This window comes from Caretta caretta, chromosome 6 (genome assembly GCF_965140235.1).
Source record: "Caretta caretta isolate rCarCar2 chromosome 6, rCarCar1.hap1, whole genome shotgun sequence".
In the NCBI taxonomy this organism is placed as follows: domain Eukaryota; kingdom Metazoa; phylum Chordata; order Testudines; family Cheloniidae; genus Caretta; species Caretta caretta.
This window is the reverse complement of record NC_134211.1, coordinates 68531088-68557159: the sequence shown is the minus strand read 5'-3', so window position 1 is coordinate 68557159 and position 26072 is coordinate 68531088. Positions and strand designations below refer to the sequence as shown.

General features: G+C 42.2%; 1 protein-coding gene across 1 annotated transcript in view; it reads right to left on the bottom strand.

Annotated features, from left to right (window-relative positions):
• Positions 1–17992, bottom strand: part of LOC125638718 (cytosolic phospholipase A2 epsilon-like) — a 38078-nt gene extending 20086 nt beyond the window's left edge. The window contains exons 1-12 of the mRNA XM_048854801.2: positions 17966–17992; positions 17242–17328; positions 13648–13720; positions 12749–12885; positions 12226–12357; positions 9210–9250; positions 8435–8477; positions 7341–7413; positions 4579–4748; positions 4370–4456; positions 3141–3178; positions 2325–2460 (exon numbers count right to left, since the gene is read on the bottom strand). Coding sequence (XP_048710758.2) covers positions 2325–2460; positions 3141–3178; positions 4370–4456; positions 4579–4748; positions 7341–7413; positions 8435–8477; positions 9210–9250; positions 12226–12357; positions 12749–12885; positions 13648–13720; positions 17242–17328; positions 17966–17992 — 1044 coding nt within the window. The remainder of the gene's footprint in view (positions 1–2324; positions 2461–3140; positions 3179–4369; positions 4457–4578; positions 4749–7340; positions 7414–8434; positions 8478–9209; positions 9251–12225; positions 12358–12748; positions 12886–13647; positions 13721–17241; positions 17329–17965) is intronic.
• Between the last annotated feature and the right edge of the window lie 8080 nt (positions 17993–26072).

Sequence of the window (26072 nt, the reverse complement as noted above, 5' to 3'; positions counted from 1 at the left end):
ACTTTTACACTTGACTTGCCAGAGTTTATGCTCCTTTCTATTTTCCTCTGTAGGATTTAACTTCCAGTTTTTAAATGAAGTCTTTTTGCCTTTAACTGACTCTTTTACTCTGTTGTTTAGACATTGTGGCATTTTTTATCCTCTGACTGTTTTTTTTAAATTTGGTTTATACATTTAGTTTTGGAGTATGCATGGTGTTTTAAAATAGTTTCCATGCAGCTTGCCGGCATTTCCATCTTGTGACTGTTCCTTTTAATGTCCATTTAACTAGCTCTCTCATTTTTGTGTCGTTTCCCCTTTTTGAAGTTAAATGCTACTGTGGTGGGTTTCTTTGGTATTTTCCCCCCAACAAGAATGTTAAATTTAATAACAATGTGGTTGCTATTACCTAGTGGTTCAGCTTATTCACCTCTTGGACCAGATCCTGTGCTACACTTAGGACTAAATCAAGAATTGCCTCTCCCCTTGAGGGTTCCAGGACTAGCTGGTCCAAGAAGTACACATTAATGGTGTCTAAACATTTTATCTCTTCATCCTGTCCTGAGGTGACATGTAGCCAGTCAAATTAACGGATATTGAAATTCCCCATTATTATTAGGTTTTCTGTGTTTATAATCTCCCTGAGCATTTCACAACCACCATCACCACCCTGTTCAGGTGGTCAGTAATATATTCTTACTGCTATACTCTAAGTAGGAAGACAGAAGAACAATGATGTTACACAGCTGAAATAAGAATGCTCAGGTGGATGCTGGGTAAGACAAGAGCTGATAGGCTACACAATGAAATCGTATGAGCCATGAAGTGGGTAGCCCTATCGTAGAAAAGTTGAGGGAGTTTTGACCTAGATTTCTGGGTTACATGAAATGATGAGACATGGGGTATGCTAGTGAGAGAGTATAAGATCTGGTTGTCATGGATCGAAGACCATGAGGAAGACCAAGAAAAAGGTAGTTCTATATTAGTAAAGAGGACATGTTGGAAGACGCACTCGATAGGAATGCTTGGAGATAAAGAACAAGAGCCTCCAACCCCGACTAAGTGGGGCAAGGTGAAGGCAAAGAAGAAGGAGAAGTTGCTTTTGTTCAAGTATTATTGTTATTTGTTTCCAGTGTACCTGAAATGTACTGTTTGGTATGAACACAAAAAGAGGAACGGTTCTTTCCCTGGGGACAAAACAGACATACAGAAAGAGGTACAGTGAATCAAATAGTAAGGCAGGAAGAGAACCAAATGAGGATAGTATCACAAAAGCTCAGGGAGGGAAAGTGTCAAGAAGGAGATAATTATGAATAGTGTCCAAAGCATTGGAGAGAAGAAGGAGGATGAGGATGGAGTAGAGCCTGAGGTTTTGACGTTATTAAAATCTTTGAGTGCGAGCAATTTTGCTGGAGGGAGAAATTGATAACTAGCTGGGATGGGATGCAAGATGAAGCAGAAGGAAATTTAATTCAGGGCAACAAATGTAAATGGTGCATTCTGTCAGTTGTGAGGTGAAAGAGGAAAGGAGGTCGGGCAGTCATTAGAGAGGCAGGTGGTGAGAAGTACAGATGCTTATGATGGATAAAGACTAGAACATACTTACATTGTGATGGAAAGTAGCTAGAGCACAGTGATAGGTTAAGGAAGAAGTATAGGAGGGGTGATAGTAAGGAAAAGTTGGAGTGGGGAGGAGATGGAGTTGCTGAGATTGGTAAAGAGAGTAGTCAGGAAAGGAAGAAGAGGGTAATAGAAGGTGATGGGGCAAGTAAGAAGAAGGAGGTCAGAGATCATGGAGGACTGTGTCAATTTTCTGTTTGGTGAAATTGACAGGATCTTTCATGGAAAGAAAGAAGGGTGCAGAATGGGGGAAGATTTTAGGGAAGCCAAAGGTAACAAATGAATAACAGGAATTGTGGGCATGGGTGTCAATGAGACAAAAGTAGTATTGTTTGACCAGGACTGTGACAGAACTAAAAAAGAGAGAACAAATGTGATTGGAGTAAGACAGTGGGGTCATGATACTTCATTCACAGGCTTTTGGTGACACGGGAAAAGGAAATGAGGAAGCAGATTTTTGGAATGAGCCATGGCTGAGGTTTATTGGGATGGACTCTGTGTGGCAAAGGAGTCAAGCGTGTTGGAGACAGAGGAGGGGAGGGGTAAGACAACTAAGTCTACTGATGTGATGGATGAGAATACTGGTATCAGAGGGCCACTGCTTGAATCGAGGGCCTCCTGACCATTCAGAAGTTTTGATAATAGTAAATGTATCACATTAGGTGTCCAGTTGCTGAGTGCTCATTTGAGCTGAGGGGGAACATCTGGGATTCTGTTGCACTTACCTCATCATCCTGCAGATCCTCCTCTAGCTGGAGAACCTTTTTCAGAGCAGCAGCAACATATTTCTTCCTTTTACACAGAAAATCCTGCTCCTCTGTGCACAAGTCAAACCCTAAGCGCACGTCTAGGTCTTCTGAGCTGGAGCACAGACCAGGAAAAAAAACACAGGCACACATATTGCATGTTGTTACTGATAGCCAATTTTAGAACTTACAGTGCAGACAATCAACCATTTCCAAAGAGAGTCAATCTGACAGAAAACTCTTTCCCACAGTCCTATATAGACAAACTGATTTAACATGAGCATGAGAGAGAGAGAGAGAAGCAAGAAAAAAAAAAGGGGGGGGGGAATTAATTCCTATAAGTAATTTCTGAAGGATCCTGCTATATTTTAGATATAAGCTGGTGGCTGTATTTAAAGCCCAATGCCTTTTTGAGAGCTGTAGTAGAATAAGCTTTGCTGACTGTAACTGATCAACTTTATATCTAAACAGCATCATGACAGATTATGGATTGTGCTGAACAGGATACCAACACAACAGGGCAAATACAGATATCAAATTGCTAACTCTGCCACTACTTCTATTTTATACATGAGTCTCATTAAACTGATGAAAATATTGGGTACAGAATATGCCGTGTTCTTTTTATATATAAAGTTCCAGCTTTCTATATAAATTAATTAAAGGTTGTGTGCTTTTAATTTGTTTGCACAAATTGTTGACATACAGTAAGCAAACTCTTTCTATAAACAGACAGGGAGAGAGCAGAATTCAACTGATAAAATCATTAACATCCAAAGACGATAGATCTCTTACCAGTCTGTAGCCTTCACATACAAATTAAATTTTTTATCCTGAAAACCAAGAATACAAATACATTAAGTGCCATCACATTGTTAAGGTTTCCCCTCCCTTCAGCTTTTGAGTGAGTTTTATCTTGTCCCTTTTCAGCAATGCAGACACCAACCTGAGATGCTATGTATATGGATTCAACACCACTCATTCATTCTCTGTAAAGCTGCTCAGCATTTTCCAGTGACTGTGCCATTCTAAACAGATGAACACCTTGGGGTTCCTAGCCAGTGTTTGTCTCCTCCCATGCGCCTGTGTGTGATGTAGTTTCATGGCTAGTTAGAATGCCCTCCTCCCGGACAGGAAGAGATGAGCAGCAGTGCCCCAAGACCTAGCACAGTGATTTATCATTAAGATCAGGATGGAGTGTTTAGAGTGTCACTCACAAAAGCCTGAAGAGGCAAGTACTGGTTGAGAACTGGTGGAATAAATGACAGTTCAAGGTGACTTGCTTGGCTAATCATGAAAATCTCATTATAGCTATTAGTTTTTGTAGAATCCAGGGTTTTTGTGAGTAGTAGTGTGTTTTCTTTTCAAAAGCTAAATTTTGGCTCTTAGCAACATCATGTAACTGTGGCCCTTTAACATGGGTTTACACAATCATAAAGCCTATTGTTAATCACCATAAAATTTCAGAATCATAGAATAAATCAGGAGTTCCCAACTTCCCAGCCTTTTCAGGCAACTGCACCCGTGTACTGGGCTGAGATCTCTGCTATATCAGCCATTGTCCTCCATCTTCCATTCACTTAGGCCCATGGCAATGAGTTTGGAATCTTGGAACTCCCCATCCCAGGTGCATAAATACAAGATTGCATTCCGGAGCAACGGCTGCAATGATTGCATTCTGGAGCACTATGGTTGCATGGCTACAGCTGGAGCTCCTCTGTCAGAGACAACAGAACACGTGGAGAGTCAATTGACCCCTGTGGGACAGACAGAGATCTGGCTCCCAAGATTCATGGAGGTGGGAAGGGGCCCTGCCTTTGAAATCAAATTTCCCTAACCTCTTTCACCATAGGGATAATGCCAGAAAAACTCATTGAGGGGATTATCCTCATTCTCCTCCTCCTCTTATCCCCTTTCCGACGTTGTTTCCAAGGAAGGAGGCAACCTAGGCCATTATTGTTACACTGGTAATAATCCAGATACGGATCAGTGTTTATTCCTAAGAGTTAACAATAGGCACTCACCTCTGCTATTGTTACTTTCTCTCCTGTGGGAAGTGAATTGAGAGCCACATTTGGCGAGTCAGCCTTTGTATTATAGGAACAGCTACACTGAAGAAATACATAGAAGTTTATATCACAAGGAGTAAAGTGAAGATAGATTAATTTTGCTATCTAATGCATGTGTTTCTTTAAAGTTACTACTAAGTTTATTAAAGCCAATGATAACTTACAAAGGAGTAATATGGTTTCTGCTTTGGTAGAATAATATCCAATGCTGACTGCTTATACTTGACATAGTGAAACTTCGGGGGACATGAGGATCTAATGATGGGATCAGAGGCCAATGTAAGGTCTTGAGTGTCTTCATGGGATCCTTTCACTGTGAGGGAGATGTCTTTCCCTAAAGGAATGAGGCAAAGCACACACAGAAGTTACTGTTATTGGACTGGAAACATAGCATAATAGGGGTGTTAAAAAAACCCCACCTTCATTAAATTGATTAGAAGTTCTTTACACTGAGCTAAGAGAGACCACATATTGAGCAATATTATTCTATTATAATATTTAGATAAATAGGGGTTGGGTAATCAAGGAAATTTTGGGGTAGGTAATTTACCCTAGAGATATTGACAGAAATTAGGATAAAATCAAGTTGCACGAGAAGGGGCTCAGATACGTGGGGTTTCATGAGATATGGGAACCATTTATTTGCTTTTATTTTATTCCAATTGAGCAAATCTATACTAATGTACCATATGTAAGGCTAAGATTTAGTCAGGGGTATTTTTGGTAAAAGTCATGGACAGGTCAGGGGCAATAAATAAATAAAACCCTAATGGCCTGTGACCTGTCCATGACTTTTACCAAAAATACCCCTGACTAAATCTCTACTTCTGGGGCCCTGCTGCTTCGGGGGCCCCTGCTGGGAGGACCTGCTCCAGTGCTGGGGGTTGACTGTCCCCCAGCCGCTGCTCCTGGGGACCGCTCTTTGGATGGCTTCTGGGGCTGCTTCAGCCACCCCAGGAATGCTGCTGCTCAGGGGTTCCCAAGGAACCCCCAGGACTGCTGCTCAGGTTCTTTCCAAAGCCAGCCAGACCGACCGCTGTTCCAGTGGTCCTCGGAGCCACCGCCTGAGCAGCGGCCGGTGCTGCTGGCCCTGGGTCCCTCCAGCAGCAGCTGGTGCGGCTGGCCATGGGGCAGCCCACAGGACCACTATTCAGACGCTCCCTGGGGATGCCCCCAGGACAGCTGCTCGGGCAGTCCGCAGGACCAGCCGCACCAGGGGCTGCTCAGGCGGGTCCCTGGAGCCAGCTGCCCAGGGCCTCCCAAGCAGGGGCCTGTGCAGCTGGCCCCAGGGACTGCTGGAGCAGCTTGGCCCAGGTCACTCCAGCAGCGGCCAGTACGGCTGGCTGTGGAGTGCCAGAGCAGCAGGCCCTGGGGCCAGCTGGCCAGGCGGCCCTGAAGTCAGCCACACCAGCTTGTGAGGAAGTCATGGAGGTTGCGGAAAGTCACAGAATCTGTGACTTCTGTGACCTCTGTGAAAGAATTGCAGCCTTAACCATATGTGATAATCACTAATAGTACTAAAAAAGGTCTGGTTCCATGAATGAATGGAGCAATTTATCTAGGTATGTCTGTTGTAGCTTTAGTTCCTTTATAAATAAAAGGTTTGTATTTCTACACTTTGCCTTATAATTCTTTAAGGGCTGTTATTTCCATAGCAACACAACTGTTTGACTGAGGTGACCTTGTAGTTAAGGTACTCAGTAAATCTCAGTTCAGTTCTGAGCTGTGCCACAGAATTCTTGTGTGACCTTGGGTAAGTCACTTAATCTCTCTGTGCCTCATTTCCTGAGCTGTAAAATGGGAATCACAATCCTTCCTTTGTTCTGTCCATTGTGACTGTAAACTCTTCACTGCAGGCTATATAGAGTAGGGGGGGAAGAGGTGGTTGTGTTTTTAAAAAACCCAACCTATTAGCTAAAATACCACATTTTTAAACACTACTTAAAACTAAGTATAGGCAGGATTTCACACCTTTAAAAACGGTCATGATCAGCCCCAGGGCCAAAGGTATTTAGGTGCTTGATTTCAAAGGGAGTTAGGGGCCTGAATACCTTTGAGCATGTGAGCCTAAGTGCTTAATGGGCTTTAGAAATAATGTTGATTAAAATGTCTTAACTAACAAGTGATTTTAAACAAGCCTTTTCCCCTAGTTTAGACAGGTATGTTTGTTTAATGCCTAGCACAATGGGGCACCCCAGTGCTAATACAATATAAAAATGAACAATACATTTTAGACTAAATCTGTAAAAAAGGCCTGTAAAGGACACATTATGAGGTAATATACTGGAAGTTTTCACTGAATTTGTAATATGTTTTTTAAATAAACAAACAAAGGAAAGAATATGTAAAAACAATATTACATAACACCATGCTTGAGATTTTAATCACAGAAAGGTCAGACAATTCTAGTTATAAAATCAATATTAATTCTACACACTTGAATATTTGCCTTAGATAGATTTCTCTCTCATTAAATTAATACCACACTGGACAATATGATTCAATATTTGGAAAACAGTTCAACACAATGTAAAGCAAAGAAATTGTACTCTTTTCTCTATGTTGTATTCCGAGTTATTTCCCTTAAGCTGTGTAATCATTTAATGAAAAGCCTTTTGTAATGGACATCAGCTCACACAAGTGAACAAAATTAAGGTTGCTGTCAGAATCATAACTCTAACCCTTCTGTGATTAAAATCTCAGCTTTAGTGTTACTTTAAAGGAGTTCACTATGCAGATGTATGGGATGCAGTCCATGTAACCGATAACGGATTATTCATTTTAAAATTGGTGTTAAGAAAGTTGTATCATGTGGAAATATTATTTTATTCCATTTATTTATTTTAATGATTCATAGAATGGCCAGTCACCATAGTAGAATCAATATCTGGTTACTTATAGCCAGTTAATGAAGCAACAATCTCACGTGATGAAGGCTTCCTTTTCTTTTCCCTCTTCTTCTCATCCACCTGGACTTCCAAACAGCAGACTTTGCGAGACTGTAACCGAGAAGAACAATAAAATAACTCATGATGGAGAATATTATGATCTGAGGTTCTACTTCCCATCCTAGTGTATTACTGTTGATGGACAAATTGAATGCTTCGTAGGCAACATGCTCAGCCCCTAGGAAAACCAAATGTTCTACAGTGACCTTGCTATCTGATTATGAATGAAACTGAATAACTGTAGGGAGTCATATGTAGTCATCAGCTGTAAGAAAGGATGGGTGGTTGTGACTTACAACACAGCTTCTCTGAAGAGTGTGAGGCAGGCCAAACTAACAGCATTCTCAGGATACAGAGAGGGGCACAGAGGACTAATTCAGGAGAAAAAATAATAATGAGAGAAAGCTACTAAGAACCAGTATCACTGGCAAGCAAAGCCCTTGTGGGAAGTGTTATTGTTATTAAGTGCCAGTAATTTGGGGGGAACGGTATAGGAACAGAGACTATGGGGAAGCAAATTGTTCCTACACCATTTCATACAGTGTCAGAGGATGGGACTGAATAATAAAGTCTGTGGGGGAGCTCATAGCTTTACAGAGATCAGTGCCTCCCACTGCAGGCAATAAGGTGAGAATGCTGGCTTTGAGGCAACTCACCACTATACCACTCCCAATTTTTGCCAGAAGGAATCACTCTGCATTATTGTAGGAGTGCTGGCTTGGTGGATCTCGCAGCTGCTCCAGTCATAGCTCTCCAAACATGATACACGGGAGGAGATGGGTGTGAGTCAGATGACTAGGAAATCACATCTATTTTCAGTCTCAGCCTCTCTCTGCAGGAGCGTGCCTTGCCCTGCTGACTGCGAAGCAGCACAGTTTCTCTACTCCCACTGAGGGTTACCAATCCTCCAGGATTGTCCTGGAGCCTCCAGCAATTAAAGATTAATCTTTAATTAAAGATGTCATGTGATGAAACCTCCAGGAATACGTCCAATCAAAATTGGCAACCCTCATCTCACCTGCATTATGAGTACTGCTACAGGACAGGGATGATAACAGAACATAAAAGTTACCACTAGAACTCCATTAGTCACGATGGTTTCAGAGGGATCCGAACTAGAAACAAAATGAAAAGTGCATATTTAGTAATGGGTGCAATATAATTTAATGAGACACCTTTCTCCCAACTGTTATCTGGCTTATCTTAGTTTTGTGCTAAATTTTGGAATCGTTGTGTCTGAACAAAGGATAATTCTAGAAATCTCATGGTGCAAGTCCCCCGATAGCGCTTTGCCATGGCAAAACCACTAAAGCTCATGCCATTCTAGTCATCAAGCTAACAAATATTTCCTACTGGGCCACACCATGTGACTGTTTTCTGACATTCACTAAAGTGAGATTACAGTTGGCTTCATTGGATCAAGATTCCAAATGTAAAAGAAGTATTCCAGACAAAACAGATACCATTAAGAGAACAATATTGCCCCATTTATCTCAAAGACAAACTATGAAGCTAAAGTGAAATTTGAGTTAATACCAGATACAGGTGAAGACTGTCCCACTAATCACGCCTTAATGGGTATTCAGCACAGAAAAAAACTTAACTAGCTTTTTAATCATTCTTCCCCCTCTGTGAAATTCTCCTGCCTGTCGTGATTCACTGATGATTCTCCCAGAATGCGCCATTCTTTGATATTACAGATACCATAAATCTCATTGTAAACTATGCTTATTAGTAGTAGTGTCAAAGAATGATGCATTCTGGGCCAATGAAATGGATTCATTCATTAGTCTCTCAATTGTTGCTTCTCTCCCTTACAGATTCTATAGCATTTGGCTTTTACTTACATATTCTCCAGTCTGAATTCCACCTCCAGCTCCTCCTTTCTCTGAAGAAAGAAAGTTAACGGGATTATTATAACATAGGTTCTCAAACTGTGTCCCATGCACTACTAGTGATCTGTGGAGCACTCCATGGATACCTGTCAGTTCACTTGGTGCTGGCTCCTCCTCCTCGCTTCTAGCTGCTTTTACACAAGCACTAAGGCTCTTCATTGCTAAGAAGGGCCTGGATGTCTGTAAAAGCAGCTGTGAACAAAGAAGAGGTCTTAGCGTGCCTTCCTCGACCAGGAGCTGCTGTTGCCTAATAGGGGTGGGGGGAATGAGACGCTGTCTGGGATCACTGCCACCAGTAGGACTGGAGTTGCAACCCATCAGTGGGAGAGGAGCTAGAGGCTGTCAATATAAGGAAGTCTTCTAGTATATGTCTACACTGCAGCTGGGAGGTGTGATTTCCAGCGTGGGTAGACAGACTCGCACTAGCTTGAGCTGAGCTAGCCTGCTAACCATAGCAGTGTGGATGTCGCAGACTGGGCTACAAGCCTCCCTGACCCCCTAGGTCTGTAGCTCAAACTGCTGCCAATGCTGCAGCTTCCACAAGGCTATATTTAGCATGCTAGCTTCAGCTGAGCGAGCATGAGCCTGTCTTCCCGCAGTGGGAATCACGCCGCCCAGCTGCAGTGTAGACAGACTGCTAGTAGGAGAGGAGATTGAGGGGGTGTGTGTCTACACTTCAAACAGGGGGAAGGGGGATGTGATTCCCAGCTCGAGGAGACGTACTCTCACTAGCTCCGATTGAGCTAGTGGGCTAAAAATAGAGTGTCGCTTTGGCCTGGCCAAATACGTACATATTCAGAGCAGTTAGCCCCTCATGTGTGATGATTCATAGATATTTCGGTCAGAAGGGACCATTATGATCGTCTAGTCTGACCTCCTGCACAACGCAGGCCACAGAATTTCACCCACCACTCCTGCAAAAAACCTCTCACCTATGTCTGAGCTTTTGAAGTCCTCAAATCGTGGTTTAAAGACTTCAAGGAGCAGAGAATCCTCCAGCAAGTGACCCGTGCCCCATGCTACAGAGGAAGGCGAAAAACCTCCAGGGTCTCTTCCAATCTGCCCTGGAGGAAAATTCCTTCCCGACCCCAAATATGGCGATCAGCTAAACCCTGAGCATATGGGCAAGATTCACCAGCCAGATACTACAGAAAATTCTTTCCTGGGTAACTCAGATCCCACCCCATCTTATATCCCAATGGAGTGGAGTCAGATGGCCATGTTCCCTGAAGGGACTGTTCTTGAGAGGACAAAAGGAAAGGCGGTCATGCTAAGAATTAGGCTGAAAGCAACTCAGTCACATGGACAGAGCAGTCCAAAGTGTTTAATAAAGGCTTGTTCAACTTAACCTGCATTCAGCTACACTCGTTGCACAATGAGATATTTCCCATTGCTCGTGCTGCTGCAGGTACACTCTCTTTAGTGTACTACCTCAAACAGAGCTGGGAATGACACCCCCAACTTGAAGTGTAGACGTCCCTTAGAAACATGCAGGGGAACAGTGGAAGAGGAGGACAAGGTCACTTGGCAATATGCCCAGGGCAGCAGAGTAGAAGGAAATCTGGAATTAGGGCAGCATGGATGGGGCCTGGAGAAGAAGGGCATCAACTGGCAGGAAACCATGTCCAAAGGAGTGGGAGGATCAGATGGGAAGAGAGGAGATGGCTAACTGAAGAGTGAAAGGATTCTGTGTGATTAATATAGTCTTTTAAAAAGGACAATACACTTATCACATTAAAGACAGCTAAAAACATACCCACATTCTTTCCAACTATTACTTTTGCATATAAGCAATTATTGTAGCTCTCTCAGGAGTGTTTTGGGATCGCAAATGGGATGATGACTGAGATGTTGGGAGGCGAATGTGACAATCCCTCCAATAGATTTGGTCCATGATATGAAAAGCGTTAAGAACCCCTGAACATGATAATGCTTCCTGTTCAGAAAAGCCCTGTTGCGTGTATAAACCTGACCCCAGTACAGAAAGTGCTGTTGCAAAGTCACCTTCAATTTTTTGCAGCAGATGCAGCTTATTTCATCTTTTCAAGTCTTAAAAAAAAAAAAAACAAACACCGTACCTGACATTATTTTGCAACACAGGAGCTGTTCTCACTGTTTGTGTCCATGTGGGGATACTTTATATAAATACTATAGTCCTATGCCCCTGTTGCTTTGACCTTGTGAAAGTACACAGAGATTCTCCACATGAACACCCAAAGGATATTCTCCTCTCTCCTACCTAGCCAATACTCTTTACCTTAGCATGGATAGTACCAATGCCAGTGAGGTGGCTTGGACATAAGATACCTGATAGATCTCTTGATACCAAGCTTTCCTGTTAATTGCCCCTTCACACCAGCTGTATATTACACTTCAATTGATCATTTAGGAAACTTGTTAAAAAAAGTAACAATTTTCCAGATGTGACTTTAAATAGGACTTTATACAGCTATTTGTCAATTTAAGTAATCAGCTGTGCAATTTAGACATCTTGTTTAGGTAGCCATGTGCCAAAATTAGTGTCACGGTGTATAATTATAAGCTATGCATAAACTAGTACTAGATACAGTCTAGTATCAGTTCCAGATCTCAGAACTACTACCTCATAATTGCTGGGTTGGTGCCAACAAGTTGTGACAGAGAACTTCAAGTGATACCCGTTGGAGGGAAGAATAATCTCCACTAGGGTCATCTTTGGCGGCAAACTCATTGAAGAGACTGCTTTGCAAAGAGCATCCCACTTCCGCCAGCCTCCATTGCCCAAGAGCATGGAGGCAAAACCCTTCATTGTAATGGAGGAAGCGCCAGCAAAGAGGCCTTTCCAGAGGGTTAGAATGACAGACTACTAGGGTGGGTAATCCAACATGCATGAAGGAAAACAGTAATACATTACAAATAGTAGTGTAGGCAGAAAACCCAGGAGAGTGCGTCCCTTTCACCCAGCCCTCCCTGTTATTTCATACTTCACCTGTGGGTCAGACTTGAAGTACATGAGAACTCTTTCTCCAAGTGGAAGTTTAGCCACATCAAAGCGCACAGTGAAGAGGTGATCGTCCTGGGTAACATCATCCTCATCGTAGACACCCAGCTCCAGCACGTTCTGGAAAGGGAGATGAGGGAGTTTAGAAATTCTGCATTCTGGCTTTCACAGAGCCCAGGAAGCAGGGACTCCTGGGGAAAATATTGCACAAAGAGGGGGGGAGAGAGAAAGAGAGTGTATGGTGGGAGAGAGGAGGAATGAGGAAATGACGGAAACATCTACCTTTGAAAAGACATCTTCTAACTCTAAGTAATGCGGGTTTTCTCCAGCCCAAAGCTAGGCATGTGGCTGACTGATACATTTGGCTTCCACTGCCTGGTGCAAGATGGCAAACTTTTGAGTTGAGATGTGTCATTTTCACATCTTCTGCCAGCCAGGAACATTACCATCATCCTTTCTGCAGGAGAGAACTCTCTAGAGCACAGATAAGAGAGAGTTCTCAAGGCCTTACCTTGACCTGGCTCTGGATCCTGTAGTAGAAGGTTTCATTCCAGACTGGGTCTTTGCAGTTGTTGATGGTTTTAGTCCAGAACTTTTCAGCCGAAGCTGTCGGCAGCCACAGGGTCACATAGCAATCAGACTGGCTTACTGCATATTAAAACAAAAACAACCTTGCTAAATGACAACACAGCAATTTATGCAGTGCTAATTGGCACCAGGGGGAATGAACACACTGAACAAAATGAAAGAAACAAAATTGTTTCTTTTCTGTCCAATATATCCAGCCCAGTCCAGATAATAGGGATGGAGAAGAGGAGGAATTTGATCCTTCTTTATATAACTGCAGCAATAAACACATTTTTTTTAAAAGAAGCTTTTCCATTTTATACATTGAAGCAGTTATTTTCTTATTAAGCTTTTTATTATTTTTCTTGGAAAAAAGCATGAATATTTTATATAGCCTGTGAGAAAAAACATAGCTATACTGCACCAATCTATGCCTGGCCCTAACGTAAGGGCACAGTATGGGGGAGAGCCCAAGGAACCTCCCCCACCTTTGCACAACCTACATAAGGGTCAGACACAGTTGCAGTCCTTGCTTTCAGTGGAGAGCAGGAACTGCTTCCTCAATTTCCCTCTGAGCATGAGGAGAGGTGTGCAATAGGTGCAGGCAATTGTCCTGTCTGCTCCCCCTCCACTCTGGCACTTCACCCTGGATCAGCACACAAAAGTAAATATGCTGCATCTCTTAAAAGGGTGTAGCAGTGGGTGGGCTCCTTCTGGGCACTGAGGAAGTCTAGGAAGCCTTCTTCTTCCCTGGAGGAGTACAGGTCCCCCTGGAGCAGAACAGCTCAGCACCATTCCCAGTGCAGAACTATGTGGAACCTCTAGATCAGGAAAGTTACTCACAGGTATCTGTCTGATGGAGATTCCTTGCCCTTATGACTCTTACAGTGAGTAAGTAACAAGGAGATGATTCTGTCTGCAGAATAAACATACAAAAGGCCAGGGTGAACATTAAAATGTGGGGTAGATCTAGTAGATAGAAATGGTCATGAGGGAGGGAGAAATACCTAACAAATAAGCAACCTGCTCAGGAAGCTTCTGTATGATAATAAAATGGTCAACAAATCTATTTGGGGAAGGATAACTGGGGGCTAAGCTGGACTGGGTTCACAGGGCCAACAACCTCACAGCCAAGGGCACTGGGAAGGGTCCCTGCATTTAACTTGCCGGGGGGGACAGGGAGAGGCCCTGCTGATGTCTGAGCAACATGGCTGTGGAGCGCCAGAGACATGCCGACGGGGAAGGAAGGGGGCTAAGGGGAGAAAGGCACATCCACAGCAGGTCACTGGGGTACCCAGACAAGGTGCAGTGGCCCATCGTGCTAGGCGCTGCCCAGCGGGGCAGAGCCCAGAGAGGAAAGGAAGGGGACAGCAGGGGGCATGCAAAGGAGCTTTGTGGAGGAGGAAGGTGACACGGGACAAGAAGAGAGAGCGGAGCCCTCTGCCCGCCGTCGCCCGCTTTGCTCTGCACAGTAGTCTTTAAGGTGCCACCGGACTCATTGTTGTTTTTCTGGATACAGACTAACACGGCTACCCCCGGATATTTTACTACTAACCATCTAAGCCAGATTCTGTGATTAAAACAATATGAGACACAGATTCATACAATTTCATAGACTATCAGGGTTGGAAGGGGCCTCAGGAGGTCATCTAGTCCAAGCCCCTGCTCAAAGCAGGACCAATCCCCAATTTTTGCCCCAGATCCCCAAATGGCCCCCTTAGGGGAGCTTGGTTTGGTTTCTAACTAAAGTCCAGTTGTGTTAGTATGTATAATTCAGGGCCTAGTTGGGAGCTAGATTTTTCATGTAGTTTTTAGGTGAGAAAAGGAAAAATTGTAGAGGTTTTTATAAACGGTACAATTTTAGTTCTTTGAGATCCAGCTGCCACTGGTGCAGCACACATGGTTTGGGAGTCAGGGGAAATGGCTGCTATTCTCAGCAGAGCTCTTCTTAGTGTGTTGAAGCCTCCAGCGGGCAATATTTACTCCAGGGTCCCCAGGTTACTTCTAGTCTCAATTTCAGTTCTCTCTACTTTGATACCTCCCTCATGCTACCCACCATGGAATATGGATTCCTTTGAAGTGATTTCTTGTAACTGCATGAGAGCACTGAGCTAAGCTCTACGGCTGCTACTCTGAAACCAGAGATTTGTGAGAATCTTTCCTTTAATTTTGAATTACCTGGGTTTGGACCCTTGGAGTTTGCACCAGAAATGTGAAGTGAAACTCAGGTGAAACTACCATGTTTAACCCTGTTTCACATAAAAATCCCTCATCTCCTCTACCCAGCTGTTTAATTACTTTTAACCAGACTGTGTCTCCTGGGGTGAGATTTAACATTTCTCCCCCAACCTCTCACATTGCTCCCCTGATCCTTTCTTGGGGTCGTCTTCATTTCCCCCATTTTATTTATATTTTTCATTCAGTTCACACTTTACTTACGATGAACCCTCCATTTTAAAGGTTCCAGAAAGGGAAAAAAACAAAATAGGACACAACATTAATTGGAAGTAAATCATTACTCAAAACGTTCCAACTTAACACACTGTACATAGTGCAAGTTATATACTCAAGAGATCTCAGAGGCTATTGTGAGGGCTTAAATAATTAATGGACCAAATCACACAGTCTTTACTAATGCAAATCTCCCATTTAAATCCATGGCAGTTTTGCCTAAAGAAGGCTTGAAGGATTTGGTTCAAAGTTTGTAAAGCAATTTTTAAACTGTGGATGAAAGACTCTAGGGAAGTGCAGCATTATTTTTCTATTAATGTGTTACATCTAATTAATGAACAGAAGGGGGAAATTTCTTAAACAATCAGTATGATGTTTGTAACTCAATATTTTGTGATCCCACCTGACAAAAATAGGTGGTGTTTCCTAAATAGTTTAATAAATGCCATGACATTAGAGAGCTAGATTCTCTTAATTGGCCTGCTGAACCCAGGGTTGTGAGTTCAATCCTTACAGGAGCCATTTAGGGATGTGGGGCAAAAATTGGGGATTGGTCCTGCTTTGAGCAGGGATTGGACTAGATGACCTCCTGAGGTCCCTTCCAACCCTGCTATTCTATGATTCTCTGATTCTAATTCTGCTAATTTTCCCATGGAGATTCAAGAGAAAACCATTCAAATCCTTCATGATCTGAGAATTATTATTCAGTGTTAGCATATTCCCTTTATTGCTAACAAACACAAAGTCTGTCATTTACATATATAGTTTTTAATCTATTCAGCCATGCCACATTCAGAGGCTCCATAATAGAAGTGTATTCTACAGTGGATGGACAGGGAGCAATAGGACCATTTTTTAACTCTCTTATGCACTATGGACTTAATCCAGCACCCATTGCAGTCAGTGGCAAAACTCCCATTCACTTCAGTGATGCAGGATTAGGTCTTATCAAATATTAACATACATAAAATATAAATATCCAGGTTTGGTTTGTCCTGCGCCTGTACAGAGGGCTGGCCTAGATGACCTCTCCAAGTCCCTTCCAGCCCTACACTTCTATGATTCTACGGTTAAGTGGCACTTCAAATACATCAGAGTTGTGTTTGACAGATTGGTTTATAGGGCCTGATTTTTAGTCATCAACCTCCACTTGGGTAAACAAAAGCACATTTTGCAGGTGCAAACTCTTGTACACACAGGTGAACAATTCCAATTTGCACCTAAGGCAAAAGGGATAAACAGCACAGACACATGAACACAATATATTCCTCAGAAGAGATCACCAACTATTGAGACCAGTGTGGTCTTTGTACCATGCCCAGGTCTAAAGCCAGGGACCAAGTGAAATGCAAGGATTCTGGATGACACTAGCGTCACCATCTCAATACACTTCACCAACAGAAGGGAAGGTTAGAGACAGGGTGAAAACTGGAGAGTTTGCCAGCGTGAAGAGGTGTCTTCTTGAGTAAAGCTGGTACCCTGACTTCCCGTTGGAGGATTTAATATAATGTGTATTAATTCCCCCTGAAGCTCTGTGTTGTGATGACTTTCCCTCCAGCAGAGGCCAGAAGTAATGTTGACCCATGAAACTGGGTTTACACCATTTGAAAAACCAATGAGACACTGCACCAGATTCATTGAAGATGCAAATAGCCCCACTTCATTGATGTCAGTTACCGCTCACACCAGCAGTAAATTTGTCCTCGTCTGTAGTAACACATATTTTACAGTAGAAAGTCCGTTAAACCAGTCCCTTTTCAAGTAACGGAGATACTAAAATTTTCCATGCACCAAAGCTACAGAACTTTAATATGAACAAAGAATGATTCAAATGTTAAACATCAGCATGTTTCACCCATGAAGCTGGGATTGCTTAGCCATTAAGGAGCTATTCAAATTATCAGTGAATAAATTTGTCCTCCCCTTCCCTCAACCGGCAGAAACAACCCTAACATGGTTTGATTCTGAAATTCTCTTGTATAGTACCTTATTGTCAGCAGTCCGCTGCACTGTGCACAGATCCCTCTCCTTGGTTTCTCTCATTCCCAATGGATTAGTCTTAGTGTTCAGGTCCTGAAGCAAGAGAGAAAAATGGTAACACTGAAAAGAAACTTCTCACCATCCAGTATCATTCACTATTATAAATGCATAACCGCTATAACAAAGGCTGAAAAGGCCAGATTCAGAGCTGTGGATCACAGAGCCCCAGAATGTGGCAATGCTCGTCTGATGCACCAAATACTTCATTTTGTACACCCTAGTTACTTTAATTGGTATGAATGTAGGCTGTTTGTACGAAACAGCAGAGGATGAAGGTTCCTCTCATCTGTCTCTATAAAAGGAACAGTAAACCTGCCCCCTGTAGACTCACCCGCCTTGCTTTCCACCTGAATCTCAGCTGCCTACTCCCTCCCTAGGGGCTAATCATATCACAGTTTAAACTAACGTATCAAAACAAGAAAAACATGAAACACACAAAAAGCCCCAGGCCATCTGATATCTTTGTAAGTGAATTCTCTCTCTCCAAAGAGGTTTCCCCTCTCTTCCCAGCCTGTTGTCATTTCTCATTGAGATTGTAAGTTCCCTGAGACAAGGACCTTCTCCCCTGTCTGGAAAGAGCGACACACAATAATTAACGACCAAGCAGGATGAACAGCACCTGCTTTGTGCTGTACACACCTCAATGGACTGGAATTTCAAGCATTCTTACCTGAGGTAAACTGGCACATGATTCCATTGCGATATCTGTTACACGCAAGTCCAATGCGATCAACGGCACTTGGATACCACATCCAGTATTCAAGGGTAGTGACTCTTGAACCATATTTATAGTTTTTAAACCAGCAGAAGCAGCTGTTTTATAAACTGACTCAGAGCCTCACCCCTCTCTGACTTCGCAAACAAAAAGAATCTTCCCCCGTTTCCTCACCCTAGGAAGGTGAGTCTTTTGGGTGACTGCAAGGGGGAAGATTTCCTTTGCAGATACAGTGGTTGGAGGACCAGAGATGCTGAAGCCACAGTGCCCTATTCTTCCCAGTGATGGGGATTTTAGGAAATAGTAATAAATAACAAAATTTATTTTTTTCCCCTTTATACTGCACTTTTCCTCTCAAAGGAATCCAAAAAAGACCTGTGCAAACTATGCACTTAGAGCACCACTGAAACGCAAGTACCTCTGATTGTAGACAGCGGTAACCAATTAGCAGACAGCATGGTAGGGCCCAAACCCCACATGAACTTGAAGACAAGGAGCTATCAAAGACACTGGTCTTCTGTATCTTCATGAGAGGTCAAATCAGCTGGATGTGAATAATAGTTATAGCATTGGCCAGGAACAAGAAACTGCTGGCCTCTTGAGTTGAACTGCTTAAAACTGCTTCGAGTGTCCCCAAGATCCCTGACTTACATTGCTGTTAAGGGATTCCTCTCCACTGTGTTTGCGTGTTTGGTGCTCATTAGCCTCTGCGTCTGTCATTAGTGCTTGAATCACTGAAGGAGTGATCAGGAGTTCAAGGGACAAGTTCAAGCTGATGTCTGAATTACATAGCTCAGCAGCCTCAAAGACCAGATCTTCTAACGGCTACAAATGTAGTATCTGGGAACAAGGACTTAGAATCTAATTCAGAGGCCTACTTCTTCAGTATATGCCCTGCCACCACAGTTGGGAGCTTTTTCTCTTGGGCCTGTTTGTTCACTTGGCATCAGGGAGGAGCTGAATGCTGGGGAATGACTTGTGACCACTCCAGACGATTACGTGAGGCTTCCTATAATAAGGGTGGGTTATCATCTCTTTCAGTGCCTGCTCAGAACTTGAAGACAATGCCATCACTTATGCAGAGATCTGAAATTCACCAGGGTTTGCTACTCTGTAAAAGAACAGAACTATGGGCCAGTTGCCAGCATCAGCTACAACTGTGATTCTTGTGTTGCCTTTCTGGTTTGTCTGGGGTGGAGCAGTTGAATGAAGAATTTCCAGGCATGTGAAACTGCTTGTATATTTCCAAATATATTAAAACATAGGTGCAGCTAGTATTACCAATAATTACATCACAAATCGGTGACATAAATTAGAGACAGTCTTTCCCTGACTGCCATGCCAAATCATTTGGCAATTGGCATAGTCAGCACAATATTGTAATTCTTGCCATGGGCTACATTATTTCAAAACACTGCAAAGTATAACACCTGCATGCATTGTGCAATTTCTCTGTATGCAGGCTATAATAATATAGCATTGTGAAATGCACTTTTTATTTAGGTCTCATTCTGTCATCGCTCTTGCTGATAAGTAGAGCGAACGGGAAACAGTTTTCCTGTTCCATTAATATTTTCAAAAGTTGGAAACATTTTCCCACCTCAAATCAGGATGAAACCTTGAAATCTCAAAAATATATGCAGACGGAAAAACATTTTTTTTTAATTTTGGGTCAATCAAATAGTTGATTTCAATAATTTTGAAATGTTTTTGATTTTGACCCTTTTTGAAACCCTTTTCAGTCTAATTAGCTTACATTTGGAAATGAAAAGTCTTGAACCAGAAAACTGAAATTGAGAAAATGTTGAAGCAAAATGTCTCAACAATTCGGAAACTTTTTTTCTCAGCATTTTTTTCAAATTGGGAAATTTGTTGAACCCAAGTCTGTTTCACAACAGTTTTGGTTCTGATGAACTGGCATATCTTGACGAATTCCTGAGCAGCTCTACTACTAAGTATAACATGTGTACACCTTGCCATTCTGAATTCGGTGCAAAACAGCAACCATCAGCAGCATCCCTCTGACGCAAATATACCTTAGGTTTCAGAGTAGCAGCTGTGTTAGTCTGTATCCACAAAAAGAACAGGAGGACTTGTGACACCTTAGAGACTAACCAATTTATTTGAGCATAAGCTTTTGTGGGCTACAGCTCACTTTATCGGATGCATGTAGTGGGGAAAAAATGTGCTACGAGTACTCCTTTTCTTTTTAAACATATCTTAATTATATTTAAGGATATTTTATGCTTTAGGGGAGGATTTCATGGGACGTCTATTGTTGTGGGGAATTTCTGCAGAATGGGAAGAGTGCCTTAACTTATTTTCCCTAGAAAGCATCAACTACAGTTGCAAAAAAGTCCAGAATAAAATCCAATTTCTAGTGTTAGGTAATGTGTTGTATTTGCTTAATATCGTTATCCTTAAATTTTACCTTGTTTAATCATGGACGTTGGTGACCTCAGAATGTACAGTTAGGGCCTGATTCTCTGTTGTTCTGCATCTTATGCAGTCATTATATAAGGGCAAAATTAGTGTAAATCATTACCATTTTGAGTTGGCAGCATTCTACATCCACTTGGCAATGATAAAGTTGACTCTTTAATGTGCAGGGAAATAGAAAAACAGGCCCTTAGGCGATGTCTAGACTAAAATTTGTGGCCCTGTTTTAATGAGAGTTAATTGATTGCTGAATAAATTAGCAGATCTGCAAAAGCTAGTCTTGATAATCTACATACATTTGCTCTAAGACACAAACATTTGTGGTTTAGGCTAGTATACAAATGTTTGTGGAGAATCTGGACTAGCATTTATAAATGTGTTAGTGAATTTGAGTTAACTGGCAATCAATTAACTGGAGTTATATCACAATCCAGGCAAATCCCAAAGGGACATAACCTTCCTGGAGAGAAAGCACCACCTGTGACAATATTTAAATAGTTCTTCAAGCTGGTTTGGCTGCAGCCTGGTTTCAGATGCAGCCTGGCCAAACTCCCCTGGAAATAGGAAATCATGTCACGTATCTACCATGAATTAAAACACAATTTTCTGTTCCATTACAGATCTCTTCTATGAATGACTCTATCAACCCAGGGGCACTAAGTTGCCTTATCAGATGCCACAAGCTTGCTCAAGGCACTGAATCAAAGGCCTGATGGAAGTCTATCAGAAGTGCTGCACAGAGCTTATTAAATTCAACCATCTTCTCAAAATGTTATCTCAAAGTGAAGATCTGATCAAGAGTGGAATGACTAAGTCAAAAGCCACACTGAACGTCCAGGCCTTTGCCGCAAAGTACATCGCTGATTCCAAACATTAACACAGAAGCAAAGACTTCCCTTTGCCTCTATAATTGCTACATTTATCACCCGTTTTGAACAGAGGCAAAATAATACTCTTCTTCTAGTTATTGGAGGAGGATATTAATGCACCAGACTGGCTGGAAGAATCTATGCAGCCCCATCACAACAATACTCTCATTTGTCTTTAGCAACTCAAGGGTGATGTTACAAACTGCTGGTGCCTTCCCAGACTTGAGCCAATGGACTGCGATCTGGAACCCTTCTTGATTGAAGGAAGGTGGCTGAACCAGAACTTCCTGCCACATTTCAAACTGGCAGTGGTCAACAATTTGAGTTGAAACAGGACCACAAATGCTAATCTCTGAGGCTTGTCTAGAAGAAAGAAAAAGGTATTTTATTCAGTCTATTTATCTCAGTCAAGCTAGATTAACTCAATTGGAAATATCATTTAACACAAATGTAGGTAGAATTTAACACTTTTAGCTTGATTCAAACATGTCAGTTATAGCTAAGGCACAACCCTAGGCTATAAGTTGATCTGCTAAAACTTGATTGAAAAAAGCACCTTTTTCTAGTCTAGACAAGGCCTAAATGTGTAGCTAGATGAAAGCAAAGAAGACAGTGGAGGGTTTGGCATGAAACAGGAAATAAATTCTGGTTTCTGGGTTAAGCTTATTCAGAGTCAAGACAGCAGTTCATTCCTGGCACAGTTCCAGTAAAGAGCTGCTCAATCTCTGAAGAATTTGTAAATTCAACTCTTAAATATTAAGGGCCAGATTATAAAAATATTTAGGTGCCTAAATATGTAGCTATACCCCAGTGGGATCTACAAAAGTACATAAGCAAGTTAGGCACCCAACTCCCTTAGGCACTTTTGGAAATTCTACTAGCTGCCTATCTGCATCTTTAGGTACCTTTGTAAATCAGGCCCTAAAAGATTACATGGTATGAGGATGAGTACTGACATCAAAGCAAGTGAAATTCAAAAAATACTGCAAAGAACTGGGTGTGCTTGAAAGGAGCAGCTTCTGCTTATAGTCTCCAGGCCCAATGCAGACCAAACGGACACTGCTTCAGAAACCCATGTCTCTACAAATACTTTAACAGAAGCAAGAAACAGACATGGACTTTGACTCAATGAGCTTACAATCCAGTGTTGGAGAGGGTGCAAAGAGTAGGGAAACAAACAGTAGGGAGGGATGAGTGAGGAAGTGTTAAAGCAATAAAAATCACCCAGCTACTCCATTAAGGCATATGCACATCTTCGTTCAAGTCATGCCCCCCAGTAACAATAAGTAGTAATTATTAACTGACTTTTTGAGGATACCATGGAAAAAGTGAGTCTTTCAGAGGGAATAGATAGAACAAACAGAATGTAGAGGCTTAGTGGATCAGAACCGGGAAGATAATTAAATTTGTTCCAAACTGTGATATTAACCCTTTCCTTCCCTATCCCTCCAACAAGCAACCTCTTGCCCTACCTCCATCTTACTGTCCATATCTCCAACCAGACAAATGTCCAGCCCCATTCAGTATGAAGAAAGGTTCAGGAACATTGGCTGCGCAGATCCTAGGGAACTCCTGAGGTGAAGACATGATGCTGCAGAATCTCCTCTGGCTAATCCCTATGGAAATTCTCTTCTTCCCATGGAGTCGGGCTGGGTAAATATGTATATCAAATAATCTGAATTCATTACAATCTTTAATTTAAATATGCAATGGGCAAGTATATATTTGAACAGCACGTGGGAGTACTAGTCACACTAGGAGACAGTACACAGTATATTATCTCATCAGGGAAAGTACTCAATCACATTTCTTATCCATTATTATATGGTACTGAGCACAACTCAGGCAGTCAGAAAGCATACACATATCCTTGGTGACAAGTTGGATCTGTTATAATTTGCTAGCCCAAAGCAACACTTAACTAGTTTCCACAGAGTCGTCTAACTAAATCAACCACAGGTGTCAGTGGTTGGCTTGGATTTCTGAGATCAGCACTCAATAGCACAGCCTTGCTTTTCATTAATCAGTGTGAGCTGATTGCATATTTTACTGCAACACATGGCTCCATCAAGTTAGTAATGGCGCTTTATAGAGCTCTCTAGCAGTGGTGGCTCTTGGTAAACTGAAATACATTACGTAATGAAATCACCCTATTCTAGTAATAGTGGATGAGGAAAAGTAAGGGCACTGCAGTTCCAGAGTGCAATGCATAGCTGTGTTATGTACAGCAGTGGTCCCCATACTATAATGAAAATACTAACTGTGATATTTAGAGCTGGATCCTCAGCTGCTCTAAATCAGCATAGCTCCATTTAAGTCAATGAAGCTACACTATTTATACTACCTGAAGAGTTGGCCCCATAAACAGACACTCAACTGAGAACACAGCTTGTCCTTTTTAGATATCATAACATTGTATGAACATATGATGATGAAGTGCAAGAAAATCCCACAGGGAATACAAAGTATAATTTATGCTCCTTGTGCAGAGGGGAGTTAACAATGGTATACATCCTTCTGCACAAGTTACAGGCTGCAGGAAATCATAATTCAGATTTGACTTACCATGGATAACATTTGTAAACCATACTAAATGCAGTTAAGGGGAATCAAATGCCCCCAGATCAACTCACATATCAGGCTTTTCAAAAAGACAGCTGAAATCGGGTAACTGTGGATAATTTGTTCTTTTATTCACTATATTCATAATGAAGCTTTGTTTGTTATGCTCTTTGTCCCAATAATGGCTGTATTATTGTGACAAAGAACATAATGTGGTCATGAAATTTGTCTCTGAAGTGCATCAGTTGAATATATGAGCAGAGGCTGATTTTACCTTTTGCAAGCAAGCCTTTATTGTGCAACATAACAAAAACATGAAATATTTGCTTATAACTAACATTTTATCCCAACTTGTGCAAGTGCTATGGCTGAAAACAACCAATCGTTTCCTTCACAGCAGGGATTGGAGGTTCAAATGGGTGATATTTCTTATGTTGCTGATGTGGCATACAGAGATTAAAGCTAGTGAGTTTACTGTAGAAGGTGTTGCAAAAAAGGAACAAAAACACAGATTTATTCACAACTCTGAGTTCTTAAAAACTGATATCTGGGCCCTGAGCTGTAGCTTTGCAGCATCAGGACATTAAGTTTATTAGTAAAGTGGGAATTACTGTCAACATATCTTGTTTGTGAAATGCAGAGCCTGCTACAGTATGTATGTCATTTTACAGCTAACACCAGGTGCTCTCACAGTAGTGGAAAGACACTTTCCTTAAAAAAATATGTATTTTTTTTAATGCAACCCCATGGCAAGCCCTGTCAGTCTTTGATCCCACATATAGGTCTGCTAACACCACTCTTTTTACAGGTGCTATCCACCCCAAGCTACCGGTGGGGTGGAGCTTGCAGGTACAGCGTTTGACTCTCCAGTATCCTACTCTACCTATGTGTCTGATTCACCCAATCTAAGAGGGCTCATTATACAACTAGAAGCCATTCACTTCTCTGTTTGTATGACTGTGTGGGGCATTTCTCCTTATTGCGTTTCCAGACACTTTGACACAGACCTTCAAGATAATTGCTAAACTGAAAGTAGTTTCGGGGATCAAATGCCACCAGCATGGTGTGGATACTTTGCTTTATGCAGTATATGCACCACTCCTGAATGCATGGCTCCTGCTTAAGTGCTGTCTGGTGCCCCCTCCTGGGTTCAGTGTTACCTCAGAACTGGGAACATAACTGGTGGGAAAGAAGGGGTATCTTTATACAGGCTTCCTACATCACCCCCTGAAGGCAGGAGGAATAAGCCCTGCAGCAGCTAACACTTCTATCTCTGCTGCAGGTTATGCAAGAAGCTGAATCGGTATGTCCAGACCAACCACTGGAGCTACAGCAGGGACGGTGAAGGAATGGTTTAATCGGGGGCTATTACAGAGACTAGCAGCAGTGGGAGGGAAGGAAGAGAAGGAACATCTCCTGTTTTCCTCATTGGCACAAGAGAGCTTGCTGTGAACTACAGTAGAGAAAGGAAAGTTGTAGGGCAGAAACCACTCATTCAACCCATCCCATTCCCCCAGTGATTGTGTAACCCACACACCTTATGGGCATGGTGTTCTGTCCCATCTAGTGGCACTGAGACCACTTAAAGAGAAAGCAATTGATGAGTCTGCTCTATAGCCTTAACTAACAGCAAGTTGGCTTTTAGCTCATGCGGTAGAGGCTCATGCACTAAGCTCCAGAGGTCCCAGGCTCAATCCCGCCCGTTGACGACCAGGGTCTGTGGGTGTTACAATTGCACTGTGTGGTCCTGGTTTACTTTTACATTTTAAAAGGATTTAAAGTATATTTCCTATATGCCATAAATTACACTGTATTAGCTTAGCATTACTTAAACTTCATTATTAGCTTTCTAGAATAATCTTAAAGCATTCTGCAAACAGCTTTGTTATAATTAAATTAATTAGGGAACAAAGTACGTATAAAGTCTTCACAGATGGTGAATTTTGGTTTTCTAAGTCAGCCACTTCATAGAAATCATAGACTATCAGGGTTGGAAGGGACCTCAGGAGGTCATCTAGTCCAACCCCCTGCTCAAAGCAGGACCAATCCCCAATTTTTGCCCCAGATCCCTAAATGGCCCCCTCAAGGATTGAACTCACAACCCTGGGTTTAGCAGGCCAATGCTCAAACCACTGAGCTATCCCTCCCCTCCAACTTCACAGAGATGAAAGAGAATCCACTGAGGTATCCAA